The 19,595-nt window shown below is 47.4% G+C and overlaps 2 protein-coding genes across 7 annotated transcripts in view; both read right to left on the reverse strand.

Annotated features, from left to right (window-relative positions):
* Positions 1-5,079, reverse strand: part of LOC139061404 (uncharacterized) — a 36,416-nt gene extending 31,337 nt beyond the window's left edge. Inside the window, exons 1-2 of the mRNA XM_070541399.1 lie at positions 3,478-5,079; positions 3,053-3,306 (exon numbers count right to left, since the gene is read on the reverse strand). Of these exons, the coding sequence (XP_070397500.1) occupies positions 3,053-3,306; positions 3,478-5,079 (1,856 nt within the window). The remainder of the gene's footprint in view (positions 1-3,052; positions 3,307-3,477) is intronic.
* The window catches only part of bma (SCY1-like protein bma), a 550,265-nt gene that overhangs the window by 186,759 nt on the left and 343,911 nt on the right, over positions 1-19,595 (reverse strand). The gene's annotated exons all lie outside the window — the stretch shown is intronic.

The raw sequence follows: 19,595 nt of genomic DNA on the forward strand, positions 1-19,595 counted from the left end.
CGTAGTGCCTCTACGATTGCTGGTATCTCTGCTGAATCAAATACCTTTTCGTAATCTATATAAGCCACATAGAGAGGGTTATTGTACTCTGCAGATTTCGCGATAACCTGATTGATGACATGGATGTGATCCATTGTAGAGTAGTCCTTCCTGAAACCAGCCTGTTCCCTTGGTTGACTAAAGTCCAGTGTTTGGAGATTATTTTGGTAAACATTTTATATAGTACTGGGAGTAAGCTAATGGTCCCATAATTTTTCAATTCTTTAACGCCTCCTTTTTTGTGGATTAGCATAATGTCTGCATTCTTCCAGTTTTCTGGGACCCTTGCAGTCGATAGACACTTCGTATAAAGAGCCGCCAGTTTTCCAAGCATTATGTCTCCTCCATCTTTGATTAAATCGACTGTTATTCCACCTTCTCCTCCCGCTCTTCATCGTTTTATGTCTTGCAGGGCCCTTCTGACCTCATCGCTAGTTATAGGAGAGTTTCTGTATCCTGTTCATTACTGTTTCTAAGTGAGGTGTCGTGACTCCTCTGGGTACTGTATACAGGTCACCTTAGAATTTTTCCGCTGCTTTTACTATGTCTTCGAGATTGCTGATGATATTATCCTTCTTATCTTTTAGTGCATACATCATGGTTTGTCCTATGCCAGGTTTCTTTTTTACTGATTTCAGGCTGCGTTCTTTTTTTACGGCTTCTTCAGTCTTTCTGATGTTATAGTTTCGAATATCAGTTATTTTCGCCTTGTTGATCAGTTTTGACAGTTCCGCCAATTGCGTAACGCTGTGCGGCCGCCAGTCCCATACAACCGCGTAACGCGCAGGACTCTGCGATTCTAGACGTACTGCGCTCACCGCGAAAGGTTAGAAAAACACCCACATAAGCACAGCAGAGAAGTGACTATGTGAGGCGGTTCGACCGATAGCTGTAGAAGCGTCATTCAAAACAAGCGATTGTTCTCCACTTCTGGCGGCGTTTTCTCTACTTCCTTTTTAAATAAAAAGATGTTGATCCATAAATATTCTCATAAACAACGGTTAACTTTATTATTCGCTGTTGCTTGCAGTTTGGTTGTTGCTTTGGCTCTCTACCTTAGTAGATCGCTTAATTTCTCAACTCCTTGCGATTTTTGTTTCCAGTTGCCAATTTCGCAGGAAAGTGCTATAAAGTTAGGGAAAAACAGACGAGGTAACGGGCGACAGTCATCTTGCTTATGGGTTTAAGGGTTATTGCAGGGTTTCATGATGGGCGCTCTTTCACATTATTTTATTTCCCACCTTATCTAACCAATATCACGGGTATGTGGTTCCGAGCATGTGCCAGCGTCACGGCGAGCCGTAACTCAAGGAAATAATTAAGCAAAGGAATAAGTTAAAGGCAATTGGCGTTTTCTCCGGCCGCAACTCGTTCCATGAGAGTACAGACCAGCTGAGTAACAGCCGCATCCCTCTTCTGGTCCCAGGATCCGCCTAAACAAAGAAGGTTGAACTAACAAAAGCAACAGCTGTGCGCGAGATGGTTGAATAGATGGTGACAACTGAACGCATCTCGAGTTAATCGCGCGGGTGCGGAATCTATGAGAAAACTGTCCTTCACATTACAAGAGATGCCGATAACTACCGCCATCTAAAAGGAATGAAAAAGGCAGCATAATGCTGACCGATGAACAGCTGCCAAGTCTCAACATTGATCTGGCGGCGCTTTAGCAATGTGTGAGGAGTGGTGGCGTGGGTGGGGAGAGAGGGGGGGGGGTATGCCACTTGATTTCGGGGGGGGGGGGCCCGGGCCCCCCCGGGCCCCCCCTTGGGTACGTGCCTGCTCTGAACAAACGTAAGTGTCAACCACGCACTGTTTACAGTATAGCAGCATGTTATGAGCAGGCAGGCATGCATGCAATGCACACAAGTCACCTCCCCGCCGAGGAAGTGGACCAGTCCCACTCGCTGTCACTGCAGAGTTCCCTTTCTGTACCACCTAAACCTCAAGTGACAGGCTGCCCTGAACATAACCTAGAAGCTCCAGTACTTGACTAGTGAGTCCAAGAAAAAAAATGAGAGGGAAAAAAAATAAAGAAACATAGCAGGACAGGGTAAGACTGACTACAAAAGGTGGCCTTCATGAACGATAACCAGAAACATTGCGCAGCCCCTCAGATTTGGTGAAGTCTATTTCCGCATAGGAAAAAATTGGAGGACCCTTAAGCTTCGCCTTCAAGAGTGGGACGCGACAGCGTTCCCGTCGACCCGCCAAGGGGTATAAGACAATGCGCTACGGCACAGCAATCACTTACGATGCGCCCCGCATCGGACTTAGCGCCCACCTATCACGCGGTGAGCGTCGAGCAACGCAGCGTTCGGCGCGGCAACGAAACGTGCGCCTGAGCGAACGAAACGAACCAAAGAACTCGGTGTCTCGGAGGGGAAACGATCTACGCCAGCCAAACGTCGTGATCGGCACGGGCAGAGAGATAGATGGTAATCTAAACCGGGAGCACGGCGAAGCGTCGTCAGGGGAGAGGGAGTCCCGCGACGCGCCTGGCAGCGGTCCCAATGCGCGCGCGGCGCGCCTCCTGTCGGGGCAGCGCCGTACATTGAGAGGAGGGGGTCTTCTGTGTTTGCCGCAAGATGGCTCTGCGTGTGCGGAAAGCGCAGAAGAAATGCAGCGGAAACGCACTTCGCAACTCGTGTAATTCTGACTTCTGTACGTTACATGTTCATAATTACCGATATACACCGCAGTATAACTTTCCACGGCTCGTTTCAAAGGCAACACCGCATTCACTAGAGGCGCGTTTGCACCGCTTGGAAGCATCGAACTCGTGGCTGAGTGGTAGCGTCTCCGTCTCACACTCCGGAGACCCGGGTTCGATTCCCACCGGGCCAATCTTGGAAGTTGCTTTTTATTTATGAAGCTCCTGCCGTGATTTACCGCTCACGGTCAACGCCGCCGACGCCGACACCCGACGCCGACGACACCGGCTTTTCTGCGACACGAGCTCCTTAACGCTATCGCGTTAAAAAGTGGGCCCTTCCTCGGCGTCCGGGTCCACGGGGTGCTGGCAGCGGCACGTGGACAGCGCTGTACGGCACCTGGCGCTCCATCTTCACCGCTGGGTGGCGCAAGATCCAGCGACGCGTAATTGAGCACTCGTTCAGCGGGCGCCTCGGCGGCGCCTCCTTTAAGAGAAATGTTCTCGTAGTTGGCCTCGGGCGGCACCTGCTGGGGTGCCGCACTGACAGATGGGTCTGCGAGACCTCGTAGCTGCACGTACGATGATGTGGTGGTGGTGGTGGTGGTGGTGAATTGTAGCAACAGGCGGGTTTAGCCTGGCGAACAAGGCCGGCAATTGCTCCGCCCGAGCGTCGCGCACAATACCGCTGAAGGGTTTCACCATGTGTCCATCAAACCAGTCTCTCTTAAGAACTCGATGAGGATACGTGAAGTTTCTTTTCGGGCTATAACTGATCCCGCGGGAAATATAAGGTGGTGCAGGCGCGCATGCGGAAGGTTCTTGCTTTGCAGATTCTTCAGGAGAGTGTCTCTTTCATCTTGGAATTGCTGGCAGGACCACAAAAAGTGCGCAATGTCTCCTGTCTCGCTTGAGCACATGTAGCCACAGACACATAACACGTACGATGACTCTGCAACAGCAAGTGGCGCTGCCCTGGCAAAGCTGCCGGAGCTCTCGGCTGGCAGCTTTGGGCCGCTGCTCCACGAAGAGGATCCGTTGGCACTGGATGTCGTCGGTGTTCTGTCCCCGCTGGACACTGGCATTTTCACGGGCTGTGTCCACTTCATGGTCTTGCTCAGGTCCAGGTTGACGTATTCTCCCAGCTGCTGGCTCTCGGGTGAAGCAGGACGCAGCGACGCGGTCGTCACCGTAGGCACTCCCACGTGGTAAGACAAACCAGACTTTCCCTTGGAAACCGTACCGTTTGATGTGCTGAGAAATGCCACACCCTTCTTGATCATCTCCGTAGCCACGTAGTCGTTATCAGTCTTAGACTGGTTCACACCATTTGATGGTGGCAGACTGGTCACAGGCACGGCATTGTCCTCCCTGAGGGCCTGCTGTGTGGTAGAGCTCCTTCGTACAATACCAGTGTAGCTGCTGCTCCGACCACCAGGATGGTTTTGTTTACCCAGGTCTTCTTTCCGCTGCCTGCTGCTAGAAGAGATGCTCACCTTCCTCTCTGGTTGGTCCGTACTAGTGGGACTAGTGAGTGGGTGCTGGTAGCCGCTACTGCCCACACCGGCACTGGACTCTGAGCCAGTCGTCAGCATGTAGTCGTCAAACGTCTTGGTGGTGCTTGGAGTGCTAGCAGTGCTTAGCTTTCTGACGGCCTCGGACCCTTCGGACTGTTTTGTGCTGGTGGGAGGCAGGGCGCTGCTCTTTTCCGTCATGGAGATGGTGCTACTGCCCTGACCGAGGTCACTGCGGTCGTAGTTGATCTCCATGAGGTCCTCGTTGTAGTTGAGTGCCCGCGGTGCCTGGTGGGAGGCGTCCTCTTGCAGAGTCGGCACACTGGACGACTTCTGACCCTCCAATCGCTGCATGGCATTCACGTCGGTGTCGGTGTCTTTCTTCATGCGACGCCGCATTGCAGTTGGAGCTACCTGGCTTCCCACTGAATACGCGCGGACACGAGATTGCTCTAGGTGGCCTGCGAAGGAGGTCTTCTTGACCTGCTGCCTACTGCCGATGGAGTAGGCCCGCACAGGCTTGATGAATGCTTCGGAATCATCTTCTGATGGAGAAAAGTAGGACTTGACCTTGTCCAAATGAAAACCCTCTAGGCTAGCTGAAAGTGGAGAAGAAGAACTTGGCACATCTTGATGGCTATGAGCCGAGCACCAGCTGCCGCTAAAGTCAGTGCAGCTCTCTCCAACAGACTTGGGTAGCGACGAAGACAGCGGAGCCATGTCCAGGTACTCGGACGGAGGCACGGACAGAACTGCGGTGGGGAAGCCTGCGTGCACCACCGTCGGAGAGGAACAGGTGGCGTGGCTCACCGGCCGCATGGTGGTGCAGCTGCCTGCCGCGCCTCCCTGCGGCTCCATGGACAGGTAGCCCATGGACAGTGACTCAGAGTACAGTACAGTGACATGTGACAAGGGTAGTTCGAGGGCGCGTTGCAGGTTCCCATACTATATATATATATATATATATATATATATATATATATATATATATATATATATATATAGGGGTTTTCTTCGAAGTTCAGCACGCATGACCCGAAGTAACATACGCAGGAAAGAGACGACGAACGTCTTGGAAGACTTCTTTTACTTTACGTTTTCGGCTGGTGGACCAGCCTTCGTCAGAGTACAGTGGCTCGGACGAAGGCTGGTCCACCAGCCGAAAACGTTAATTAAGCGAAGTCTTGAAGTTCGTCGTCTCTTTCCTGCGCATATATATATATATATATATATATATATATATATATATATATATATATATATATATATATATATATATATATATGTGTGTGTGTGTGTGTATATATTGGTGCGCTGCTAAGTACGAGCTGGCGGGCTTGATACCCGGCCGTGTAGGTCGCATTTTAGGCGTGGGCGAAATGTGTCAAACGTTCCTGTGCCTAAATATAGGTGCACGTTCCAGAACCCCAGGTGGTCGAATTTATTCCGGAGTCCACTACTACACCGTGCCTCATAATCAGATCGCGGTTCTGGCCCATAGAACGAGGAATATATATGCTTTCATTGCATATATATATATATATATATATATATATATATATATATATATATATATATATATATATATATATATATTTGCGTGCGAGAGAGATGTGTGCACTAAAACGTAACGAAATTTCCATTGTCGATAAAGCGAGCCTACGACATAGCCGAAGCCTATCAGAGGCAACGAAGCCTAAAACCTGACGAGCTCGGTGCAAAAGTAGGGAAATACTGCTGTTTTTACATTTATTATTTTTGTATATTCAGCTGCAAAAGATAACCCCGTTAGCGTCCTAAACACGTGCCAGGAGCATGAAAACAACCAGTAAACAGAGAGAAAATTCGGCGATCAGGAGCTTGAACGCTTCCAAAGCAATCATATTGCTTTCGCAACTTTTACGTTGTTTATGCGCAGATCTGACGTTGTATTTTCATTTCTTGCTGACAGAAAACAAGTGATGGAAAGCTCTGTTGCCCCCAGCGTGCCAGAAATACTCCGCTTCATTCTTGTTTCAATTCAGTTATGTTTCACTTATATGGGCTGTGTTTTTCGTGATAACGTATACTTTCAATTCATATCATCGCCTACCCGTTCCTCCCCGAGGTACTTGACTTTGAAACCTTCCCCGGTTATGTTTTGCCACAACTTATTCAGCTCATTCTGCTTTATTGTGCCAAGAGGAGTAATTTAGGTTACCTTTTCATCAATGCAGCTGATATCTCATTACGTGCCAAGTTTCCTCATAAGTGCCTACTCTACTGAGCTACAGCTGAGACAGCCCAGGACATTTACAGTTCTTCTAACGTGAAACTTCTTAACTATATGCTTTATGGTTACTGTATATGATGGTAGAAGGAGAATATGTTTAAAACAAATGGCTCAAGGCATGGTTGGGAGATAGGAAGGCAAGGGGGCACATAACAACTTACCTTCTATATCCGTTTTAGCGTAACAATCTGTGACACCAGAATATATTGAATGTTAGACAGCTTTATATAGATATTTTTGCTTACAGAAAGCATTGATAGCAGCGCCATCTTGAGCGGCAGTTTTCTTTTTCTCTTTTTGTTTTTGCTTCGAGGTCCTCGTCATCCGACATAAGCTATGAATTAATCATCGAACTCGTTTTATCCCCGATCTATTCGTCTGGCAAACTTTCTTTTGTCACAGCCTTCATATATCGCTTACTCGAGAAATTTGAAATTAGTTGGCTTCTTGACTATTAGGTCATCTTATGCGTCGCTTTCTGTGCTGCCGGTGATGCGCTGTGCTATGTTTCCGCCCCCAGCAGTAGGCATCGAACTGACTTATCCGAATACTCACACTTCAGCAATTCACTTCTTTCACCGGCATTGTCATATGAATAAGGAAGGTTTCTGAGCTGCATTTTCTATATGTAGTTCTTAAAGAACACCCCGCACCAACTAACACTGTCACGTGATCAAAGATTCGGCAGAGACGCTCAAGGCTGCTTACGTGTGCGAATGCGAAAGCACTGCACCGTTTGTAGACCTCGGAACGCCAGCAACGCGCTCATGTTGTACGTTCATGACGTGGCGCCACCTCCTCTCCATTGGCTGCGCCGTCACGTGCCTAATGACGCACGCACTAGGCCACGCCTTTAGTCAGCCAGATGGCTGCGACGTGAGGTATGCAATGACGTACGTGTTAGGCACACCTTTACTCAACCAGAACCATGGAGCCAAAATGTCGTCGGGAAAGCGTGCTCGTCTGGCAACCCGGAGGCCCGGATTTGATTCCCACCCAGAGCGAAATTTACCAAATTTTCTTTTCGAGGCCGTTTGTTTACTGTGTTCACCGAAACCTCCTGGAGAAAGTTAACGCCAATTCGAGCATTCTTCGACGTTTTTGTTTATTACTCTTTGCGTTGTCGGCCATTTTCGTTATACCTCTTTCGATCATGCCGACGAATTTTCGCGTAACATTTTTAATGATTTCGCATTAAAAATTGTAGGTCAGTCTTACTTTTGTTACTGTTTGTTCTTATCACGGGATGAAAAACTAACTTATCAGTGAATGAGCAACCATGCTGAGAAACAGCGTGAAGCTTTTCTAGGTGCCTTGTGACTCTTATGTACAATACAATCTTGAAGGCACTATGAGATTGTGTAATATCAAGCTCAATTAAAGCAAAATTACCGCAAAGTTCTGTTTTCTTGTCTTTTTTTTGGTTCCCGTGTTACTGTCGAAACAATGCTGCTGCAAGGTTCGGCATGGTTCGGATCTCGATCGCGAGGCTTCGAGCTTTCGGCTAAACCTGAACAGCCAGTATCACCTCCTCCGTGCACAAGTCTCGGGGTTTCTCTCTCTTTCTTTTTTTTTTCTTTCCTTTCTAACTCGGCACCTTTCATCTCTTCATTCGTCGACCATTTTCGTGGCCGGCGGCCCCTGCATTTCTGGCTTTCACCTCACGTCGCACGAACAGAACAAACAAAGAAACAAACAAACAACAAAGGATAGATGTATAGTGAGGAGATTGCGAGGCAACGCAAAAATGTATCAAGGGCGCCGTCAGCAACAAACGTCTCACGTCCTGGACTCGTCGTCCCAGGCTATTGTGTTTAGAAACGAGCGGCGAGCGCCGCAAACCGAGCGAAAGCCTGAAGATGCCGGTAAACAAAAAAAATTATAAAAAAATTAAAAGGAAAAAAAAAAGAAAACGCCGTTTGCGCCGCGTTGTTTGCGTCGACGCGAGGACCAGGCCGCACAATAAACTTTGGGGGCCCCGAAAAAAAAAAAAAAGAGCGGGCTTTCTTATATCGTTTCCTACGGCGTCACCGGAGCTCTCGATTCTTGTCTCTCCATCTTTTCCCCCCGAGAACACAAGCGTCTCGCAAGCAGCGTTTTTCATTTTCTTCGTCCTTATTTACTTCGCGTATCGCACGACGGCACCTATTTCGGGGGCCGCTCACTTCAGAAACAGTTTTCTTTTTTGTTTTTTCCTGCGATAATGCAGCCGCCGGCAGGTGCTCCGACAGCACAGCACCCGAGCACCTGCGTTTGCTGTGATTTTTTTTTTTTGTCCGTTCGACGTGTTCGCGTTCGATGCTTACCATTGGCGTATTTCCGTTCGCTCGGATTTCGTGGGCCTTTCGCATATGTAGTGGCTCGAAAGGACGTCTTTCTCCTTCGCCTTACGCCCCCTCTTCCCCCTCCTCCATTGTCCCACTGCGTTCTCTGCTTGCTGTCTTCAGCGCCAGAGTTTCTCCTGCCTCTACCAGCCTAACCACGTTGGTTACTGTCCAGGAGAGGGTCGAGTCTGTTGAGTCAGAGGTAAGTGCCGTGTGCTTTTGTTTATGGGTTGTTGTCTCGGGTGTGGGGCTGGGGGATGTTGCTATTTCTCTGCTGCTGAGAAAGGTTAACATGTTCGCCTTTTCATTAGTTAGCGTGACTCTGTCACGAAAAAAAAAACAGAAAGAAAGCGTGCCGCCAGCCTCATTGTGAACGACCGAGCCCCTGAAACATTAATAACTCCACCACCGTCAACGCATCGCTACACGTGCGTCAGAGACTTTGCAGGTACGACCTTTTTCAACTTGTTTTGTAGCTGTTTTCCCTGTCTGTTCAGCGCTTATACAACCAGTGCATCCGGTCTGACGTCTTTACAGAGTCTGAACCTTTATAGTAGTTGCCAGTGCGTAGGCAGGTTTTTTTTCCCCACGTTTCTTTGTTGCCTGTCATGCGTGGCTACTGAAACATGTTTGCTTTTGAAATCCCTCTGAATGTGGGTCTTACGCGTATGCCCATATGGAGGCGGCAGGCGAACTCTATATACACTGTGGGACTTTATTATGCCTTTCTTCTTCATCTGTATGCCATCATTATCATAGATATATCGATGATGATGATGAAGAAGAAGACGACGACGACGACGATGATGATGATGATGATGACGATGACGACGACGATGATTATGATGATGATGATGATGATGATGATGATATGCAAATGAGATGTAACTGCATAATACACACTGCATAACACAACAATGATTGATTAAGATAAAATGCACTGTTATTTCATGATAGTAAAAAAAATTACAAAGCGTGCCGTGTTGTCTGCTTGAGACGATCTTCAGAGAATGAGCCGCTTTTGACGCAAGAAAAATTATGCAGGCCCGATGCATGCGTTGGGATCTGTGCAAAGCGGAGCTTTCGCGAAGCGGTTACTTAAATGCTCTAAAAATGTTCACCTTCTGCGTTGCGCGTTTTCCAGGATAGCTATTTATGCATCCGCCTGGCAAGACGTCAAGAACCCGGGAATGAAGACGAAAAAGAGCTCCGCCTTTATGTAAGGCGTTTTTGCGCTTGAAAGCGCACACCTGCTGCAGTGAGGATACTTAGGTACGATTCTCCGCGCCACTGCGCGATTCCACGCCGATAACAGAGTTGGAAAACGGCACATCTATGGCACATTATGTGGATTAGACTACATACAAACAGATTCCCTAGGTGAGTGCTGTCTGTTGCATAAACGATTGTGTGGCGCAGCCGCAGCAGCGACACCTGACCTTGGTCAGGTAGGTTCTAAAGAGTTCGCGAAGATGGCTTCGCTTTGGGATATCCTGCTTCCGCGCTATCCAGGAGCGCATTTCGTATAGCACCGTCTTGTCGCATTTTCTTCTAATGTCAAGTACTGGTTTTGGTCAGTTCGATGGAGCTAATACGTTAAAGGAAAAATGAAGAACTGCACTAAATAGGATGATTAGACTGATACAATTTCTATGCACTCGCGTGATGAGAAAAAAGTGTCTTTATACTTTTTTAAGCAAAAGCCAGACTTCGGCTTTTACGAATTGCGAGCAGGAACATTAGCGCTGTAGTAGGTTACTGTGAGTTCAGAAACTTTAGTGTTTCTTTTCTTTTTTCTTCTTCTTATTATATTTGGTACGCTCCCAAAACTTGCTATGTTGAGTGCCCTGGTTCCTACGGAATCTCGTGTAGCGCTCCTTTACCAATAAAATATTGTCAAAACACGCGTAGATCCTGTCAAAACTCTATGACCTCACTGCGAGGTGAAGCGGGTTCTTCGAGGTGGCATCGGCCCTGAAACCGTGTCCCACTTTACATTCTTTTTTTTTTTCTGGCATAAACGAGCCCCACACCGACTGGAAAGTGTGACCGCTTTGCTATAGCAGCAGTACCCAAGTTACTACACAGAGCTAACATTAACATTCATGTTTCCTTTCTCCTTACAGTCCTATCTTCAACTGTTCACGGGAAATAAAAGAAATATGTGCAGTTCACCGCCACCGCGTATTGTACTTCCTATATTACGTGTCCTTCACGCTGTTGCAGTCACGCCATGTCTACACTGTTAGAGTAAGCAATCGTACATGGCGTCGTGGAGAGACGACGCCCTCACTTGAGCTTTCCCTCGGCGGTTTGACCTTGAATCGGCGTGTTTGGACCACGGTATAGGCACGCTGTTTACTGGTGCAGGCGAGAGCAAAAGTGAGCCAGGAGCGAGAACTGAGCCAGCCCCTTTTTTACTACTGCCACGAAGTGCGCCATTGTTGTCGCCGTTGGTTGCCTCGGAGCACTTTCAATTTATGAGCTCCAGTAGCACGCGAGAGAGAGAGAGAGAGAGAGAGAGGAGTTTCATCTACACTAGAGGGGTCGTAAAAAAGGGTCCGCACGGCATGGTCAAATAGAGAAATGCTGCAGCACGGGTGTTGCAAGCCAGAGCCGAAAGGTGAGCAGTACGTTCGCGACCAAAAAATGGTTGACAGATCCCGCGGGACAGAGGAGTTAGGGGGGACTGCTAGCACGGATATAAACCCTACGAGGAGAGCAGTAAACAAAAAAAATGTTTTTTTTCCCCGAGATTGGCGCAAGATATTCGCTTCTCTGTGCAGACGTGTGAGGTACTAGATGTGCCTATCATAGCTGAAGTTTTGGGCCACGGCGTCTTTCCCGCAGTTTCGGGAGCATCAGTTCCGGGTCGTTCATTCCCGCGTCGGAAAATCTCGGCGGCTACCAAAGCTTCGGAACGGCAGAGCTGACAGGTAGTGTCTGCGCCGATGGCAAGCGTGTCTGTGCCATAGCGAGAAATTGAATATATCACTGCTCCAATGGAAGTTTGAGAAACAAACACATAATGCCTATTTTTATCAGTAGTCATAGCCCCACCATTAGTGTGGGGGGCAACTGATCCTTTATTGGACAAGTGGAATAAGATGTATGTATGTATGTATGTATGTATGTATGTATGTATGTATGTATGTATGTATGTATGTATGTATGTATGTATGTATGTATGTATGTATGTATGTATGTATGTATGTATGTATGTATGTATGTATGTATGTATGTATGTATGTATGTATGTATGTATGTATGTATGTATGTATGTATGTATGTATGTATGTATGTATGTATGTATGTATGTATGTATGTATGTATGTATGTATGTATGTATGTATGTATGTATGTATGTATGTATGTATGTATGTATGTACACATTCTCGTTTTGCAGTAGTCAAGTACGTGCATAAATTTTTCTCTCATTACATTTAGTGCTTTGAAGATCCATCGCAAATCCCACTGCGTTTCTTTTGCTTTTGTGATGTCTTGCTTGTAATATATTTATATGTTTGTTACGTGAAAAGGTACAGCCCGTCCTATCTCTTGCCGCAAACATCTCCTTATTTATTCTTGCCAGCAGAAAGAACGCCGAAAGATAAATTTTCTCCTTCAGCCAAGCGTGTGAGGGCAATCATAGTAGAAGATAGAAGGAAATTTAGAAGTGCGCGAAGAAAGACCGAGTTCCAGGGATGGTCAAGGTCTGGGACATAGAAGCCAGGATTGAAGAGTAAAGATTAACGTGGGCATGACCCCGAACTGGGGCCCGATGAAAGCTACATCTCCGACAGGGCACTGACAGTTTAGGTGAGAGTTTAGAGTGTGTGCGGAAACGGAATAAGTGGAAGTGGGAGGACGCCAGCAACAGGAGGAATCTTCTGAAGCACAACATGGCGAGTTAAGGACAGCAAGGTGCACCTGTAGATGACGCGTTTTGCATGGTAATCTAATAAAAAATAATTTGAAGCACTACTGGCACCGCGCAGCGGTAGAGCGTGTCATGGCGCGTGCGTCTTTCATTTCTGGGGGATTCGTAAAGGCTTACTGTGGCTATGTATGGTCGTTGTTGCCATTTTATTGCATGCAATTATGAGACCTACTTCTCTTCTTCTTGTTATTTTTTTTCAGTTTTCCCCCCTTTCTCTTCCCTATTCTAGTATTTCGTCAATTTGTGTGTGTTCAATGCTCCGGTCTACTCGTGTCAGACTTGGAGCATATAGTCGCTGTCGTTCGTGGATAACAGACAGTGGCCCTGTAAGTCAAGGCATAAGTCGATACCGGTAATGTTCAACTAATTTATCGGAATTCTTGCGTGTGAATTCCATAAGTTGGTAGTTAATAGAGAGCTGTTTGTGCATTGCGCCGAAGTTAACACTGCCGGTGGCGCCCGATTGTTATCTTCCCCTCTGCTCCATGGCTTCGCACAAATAACGACAACGACCCTCTAATAAACTACAGCTAAAGAACAGGTATCGTACTGAAGTGAGTGACTACTACGAAGTCGCTCCTAATTCAGACGGCTCCCTAACAAATATGTGGCCTAAAACTTTTAAAACTCAGTAACGCCAAAAGGCGCATCAGTGCGCTGGCGCCGACACGTGGATAAACGTGTTATTCACATAAGACGAAATTTATGCAAAGCCAAGCGCACGATTATAGAGAGCGTGACGGATGTGCCTGCTGGCAACAGTTACCGCAGTGAAAGATGTCTCCAACAAGCCAAGCTTTTTGGGGTGCCTGAGGGAACAGTTGTCGCTTAATATAGCATACAGAGCCGACGGTGTTGAAGTACACATTGTCAAGTAAAAATGAATGAATGCGCGACAATTCCAGCGCCCCGTGAACACCCACTGACCCGAGACAAAGAAGCAACTGGGATTGTTTCGAACATAGCAAATATGGCGCCAGCTATTGCCACTCGAGAGCCAGGTTGCCCTTTGAGGAAAGTGGAAGGCAGGGTCGGTGACGTTAGCAACCTGACGCAATCAGCTTGTCGGTTCGAACTTGTACACGCCTAAAGAAAGAACAACTTGATGGTGACTACAGTTGTAGCATTGTTTCGGGATCAGCGAATTGAATGCCATAACTTACAAGCTGTCGATATTTAAAGGCGAATACGCTTGGGCAGTACTCGCGTCTATATCAATGGTTCCAGCAAAGGGGGAACGCTTCAGAGAGGAGCAGTTATCCGACGTTGATCTAGTCATGTTACAGGGAGCATGGCTTAGACCGGCGAAGGGAAACATCGCGCCCTATCGGGAAAAAAAGTGAGCAGCAACAAAGCATAAGTTACTTGCGAATACATCGGAGCTCTCGCCGTTCACCAACTTGCTTCCCAAGTTGTTAATATCGTTCACGCCAGTGACTGTGCACAATATAGGCGCGTGGAAGAGGAGACACTTGAAGAACGGGGCCACCGAACCGTGGTTCCCGGCCAGTCTTCACTCTCAGGTTTGCGCCACCTCTGTCAAGAAGGTGACGCAAACGTTGAAGAAGAGATGGCGCAGGAACTTCCCTTGAAAGACAATCTGGAACTGTACGAACTGTTCTCGAAATCGCACGGTCGGCCAGCCGATCGAGAATGGGCTAGACACTGCCCGATGTCTGGCAACAGCACTGTCGAGAGGTACGACAAAAAAAAAAGAAATGTTATCACGGAACGAACGGGCTTCTTCTTCTCCCAGCCCACCCCAAGTTTGGCGCGGCGTAAAGAAGACACTTTGGCCAGAGACGGGTCCTTGTCGCGCGAAAGGCGGCCAAGAGTGAATAACAGGCAACTCCCGTTCCATTTGCGACGCAGTTGATAAACAACAACAGGAGCAGCGAGTGCCCTCTCCCGTGGCAACAGCGCACTGGGCTGGAAGCCGAAGCCGCACATGTCCCTGCGAGAGCAGCTCAGGCGTGAACGAGAAGCAATCTCGCCCGTTCGGAACCGCACTCCGCTCCTGCCTTCGTAAGCCGATGTGGGGCGAGGCTGCAGAGGTGCATCTAATACGGTCGTCTCGGGAACGGGTCGAATTGTTTCGCCGATGGCCAGGCCACAGTGCGGACTGTTTCGTACACGACGCTCGCGAAAGAATATTGGATCCGGACCTCTTTATTTAGTGCTTACGTATGCCCCTTGACCTTCTAGTACTGGTTTTCCTTTGTTCGCTCTCGGAAAAGAAAAAGAAGAGATGAGGCAAACTAGTAAAGTGAATTCTACGCGGTGCTTAGATTTGAAAAGACGCTTCGATTATCCAGCAAGTAAGCAAGCTGATTGGAGAAAGTATATACTGCCCTGACGCAGCGTACAAGGGAGGCCAAATTCAGCAGACGTGGTCGAAAGTAGCAGAAACTACAAAAAAAGCTACCGCAATAATCATATATATTTAAATGTCTGTGAGGAGGAGGAGGAGGAGAAGTAGACGGAGAGACAAGGAGGTTAGCCAGTGCTCAGACTGGCTGGCTACTCTGTGCTGGGGGAAAGGGGTAAGGGGAATAAAAGAGAATAGAAAAGGCATGTCACGTTCTGCAATACACGTGTTTCACGCAAATGACTTGGAGAAGAAATGCTGCTTCGTTGCAGTTGGTGCACCTGTGAGCAGTAACAGCTCCTTCCCCGAGATATCGCGAATATCAGGAAATAACGTCACCCTGTTTTCTTTGAAGACGACGCCGAGTAAGTGACATCAGCCGCGTTGCGAACTCGTGAGTTGCCTTTCCAGGTGACCAGTATGTCATGAAGACCGCGCGCCGTTATGAAAAATATGTATTTTCATTGCGATAGCAATTATATGAAACTCCACGCACACTTTTGCCGTCGCCGTCACCGTGACGTTCTGTATAAGGTCGCCGCGCCGCGCGTCGTTTACTGCATGTGCGATTGACTGCGTTTCAACTTGCCAAATTGTTACAATGTATACGGTGAAAGGTTAACTGAATTCATTGGTGCAAAAATCTGGAATATTTTGCCCCTAGAAGTTAAAACCGCACGTAATTTCAAGCAATGTAGCAAATTCTTTTTTCTTGATAACCAGAATCTCTAACTTACTTTCATTATGTACGAGTATTTTCAAAATGTTTGTTGTCTGTATAACTCATCACATGTTCCGGAATACTGTGCTGTTCGAAACTGCGCCTGACCTGTCTTTTGTAATTTGTCACTGGACCGCAAACTAGCCTTCCCTGGCTATCGGTCCGGATATCTGTATAACCATGATTATGTAAAGAAAAATAAAGCACTTGCACTTGCAAAAAAGAAAGAAGCACGCCAGGGCAGCCGACGATTGCGGCTCAATCTGGCGCGCGCGCAGGAAGAAAGCAGGGAGCATACGCGCCGTCTTCCGTCGCGCAAAAGGCCGCGGGGGGGATGGGAAGGAGGAAGAGGGGGGGGAGGGCGTTGTGCATCGGCAGCGCAACTGCGCATTTCGAAACCGGCCGCAAGGGGAACTGGCGATCGCTGCTGAATCTGGCGCGCCGTATATGGAAGAAAGCGGGGAGGCAGCGTGGGAGGCAGGGGGGGGGGGGGGCGTCTTCAATTCCGCCGAGTGCGCACTTTGCATGGCAGTGCGCGGACACGCGCGCGCCGTTATCTTGAAAGGCATCTGCAGATACGTATGTGCGCGCTGTGTTGCCGTCGCTCTTGCGTCGAAGCGATAGGCAGCACGAAGGTCACTTCGCTCGCTGCCGCTGCCGCACTTGCTCCCACCAGTGTTTTGACAGCGAGTGTCCGCGCTCATCGAGTCTGATTTGTCCATGTTTGCTTGCGCGCACTGACGCCATGCTTGTTAATTGAGTTAGTAAGCGAATGTTTCCAAGTTTATAAGGTCAATAAAACTTACTCTTACTTCGTATAGCTATGTACTAATTTGCGATAGGTCGGCCGGATGATGCTCCATTATTCGGCCGACCTCTCTACATTTTCCAGTCATTAAAATACTTCTTCTTGCGATCGCAATCGATGTTCTCCTTTCGGGCGAAACTGTGGCTTCTTTATTTCATATACATAGATCATGGCCTTTATTCGAATGATTTGAAGGTCGCTACTCTGAAGGCTTGTTCTGCAAAATTTTGACCGAAAACTTCGTAGAAAACCTCCGCGACAGTTTTCTCTTTCTTTCCTTAAGAATTCAAACCTCGTAGGGATGGAAAGAACTGGTCTTTCTGCACCTGTCGGACGCACAAAGCTGCCTGATAAAGAATATGAGGGTTCAATACACCATAGTTTCCAAGAGTCTCCAATTTCTTTAACGTAATTAGCATTTTATGGTGCGAAGAAAAAGGTCGCAGCTTCTTCAAGGCGTGATTAAGGCAAAATCTAATGAATACGATCGTCCAGCGTCCTTAAACTCATGCGTTCACCCCTAAAATCTCTCGCGTGATTTCGCGAGAGAACTTCTGCCCAAAGTTGCAACCCTGTCAAAGAACCCAAATCCATACCTTATCCGCAACTTTTGACCACTGTACGAATTGCAGAGGGCAGAACTACTAGCCGCCTTTCTTGATAGATACAGCGTCCATTTCTGAAGGCTTTGTTCGCTGACAGAGGCCTGATGACGTTTCTCTTGTCCACCGTAGCCGACTAATCCTTCCTACCCACAGATATTTGGCAGTTGTCCAAGTCAATCAACCACGCTCGCAAGAGTCCCACTGGCTGATGTTGGCGCACTGCTTTTAAGAACTTGGGTCATCGTACACTGGCATAAGCTTTCTTGCTTCGCCTGGCGTTCGACTTGAAGAACAGCCTCTGGAGAACGTTAGGCGGTAACTGTGAGCGGCAACTGGAACTTTCTAGCTCGGGGGTCAGCACTGACCCAGTGGGATCGAAGCTGTAGCCGCCAATCACATGAAGAGAACGCAAACAGGCAAACGCATTCGACATACAAGGTGGGCGTACGCCTACTCTTGACAAAAAAAGAAAAGAAATAACAGAAGGAGATTAAGAAAGTAGACGAACAGCTTTCGCCTGTCAGTGGCCGCTTAAGATCTGTAGCACGCAAGAAAACTTTTCTTTCGCGCGCAAGGAGGCTTTTCCACGCACCGTAGACCTGAAGGGTACTTGAAGCCTAGATTAACGTCTCTCTGTCGCTATCTCAACGTCTCTTTCTGTCGTTGCCCACAAGCTTAGGTAATTACAGCCGGTGGCTCAAGTGGCAGTAGAGCATCGCGATAACTCCAACTCCTGCCAACTATATAGCCCCCCAGGTTCTCAACTCCTCTCTTTGGCGAAGTAGGCTTAAGGACAGCATGCCTTTCACGCACCTGCACTCATTGCGACAGTCGCTAAAATTCGAAACGCGTAAGTGCCTTAAAGTCTGAGGAGGATCAGTTTCATGGGCAATTGTTCCTTTTTTTTTTTTGTTGCCGCGTCCGCTGCTCCAACTATGGAACAGCAACTCTTGAAGGTAACGTTGTCGTCACTCTACGCAAAGCCGGATTAGCAGGGGATCTTCTAAGTGGACGAATTGAGACCTTGGCGGACACTTTCTCAGAGTTTGGACTTCTTTAGATAGCACTTCCCCATCAGTTACGTATATGTGATGGCGTTTTCTAATAAGAGCGATATAGATAGATAGATAGATAGATAGATAGATAGATAGATAGATAGATAGATAGATAGATAGATAGATAGATAGATAGATAGATAGATAGATAGATAGATAGATAGATAGATAGATAGATAGATAGATAGATAGATAGATAGATAGATAGATAGATAGATAGATAGATAGATAGATAGATAGATAGATAGATAGATAGATAGATAGATAGATAGATAGATAGATAGATAGATAGATAGATAGATAGATAGATAGATAGATAGATAGATAGATAGATAGATAGATAGATAGATAGATAGATAGATAGATAGATAGATAGATAGATAGATAGATAGATAGATAGATAGATAGATGGATGGATGGATGGATGGATGGATGGATGGATGGATGGATGGATGGATGGATGGATGGATGGATGGATGGATGGATGGATGGATAGATAGATAGATAGATAGATAGATAGATAGATAGATAGATAGATAGATAGATAGATAGATAGATAGATAGATAGATAGATAGATAGATAGATAGATAGATAGATAGATAGATAGATAGATAGATAGATAGATAGGAATACGAACTTTGATTACGTGCTCGAGACGCTACCCTGGCTCATCGCCTGTCATGCCATTTCAAGTACTCGATGGATAATTACGGTATTCACAGAGCTCGCGTACACGGAGGAACAGTGCATGCAGTCACAGACACGCGCCTACATCACAGAGATATTCACAGGGTTTTGGTGAGACCTGTGGAGCCTCAGAAACTTCAGCAGCGCTTTCGAGGCGCCCGACGCGAGAGAGGTGCCTTTGCACGGACCCGGAATGTGCCGCAGCTGCAAGCTCGAGTTGCGCTGCAAAGGTAGTGCCGCCTTCAAAGGTTTTCTTACAAATAGCGAAGAACATGTTGCAGATATTCAGGAGGGCTACACACAAAGCAGTAGGCGACTCTGTCCGTTGAATTTGGCTACCCAGCGCAGGGTAGCCAGCCGGTGCTTACACTTGCTAACCCATCGGGCTTCCCCAGATAAGGATCTAAGCAGAGAGGATGCTGTTGCATGGCGACAACTGCAGACGGGTACTTTCCCGAGTCTAAACCTTCTCAATAAAATTTTCCCTACACAGTATGATGCTAAGTGCCCATGGTGCGGGGAGAAAGCAGATCGATACCACATATCATGGGCCTGTCAATATATTGAGTGCCCAACTATCTATAAAATTAAAAACCCGAGTGCGGAAC

Source organism: Dermacentor albipictus, chromosome 6, assembly GCF_038994185.2.
Source record: "Dermacentor albipictus isolate Rhodes 1998 colony chromosome 6, USDA_Dalb.pri_finalv2, whole genome shotgun sequence".
Classification (NCBI taxonomy): Eukaryota; Metazoa; Arthropoda; class Arachnida; order Ixodida; family Ixodidae; genus Dermacentor; species Dermacentor albipictus.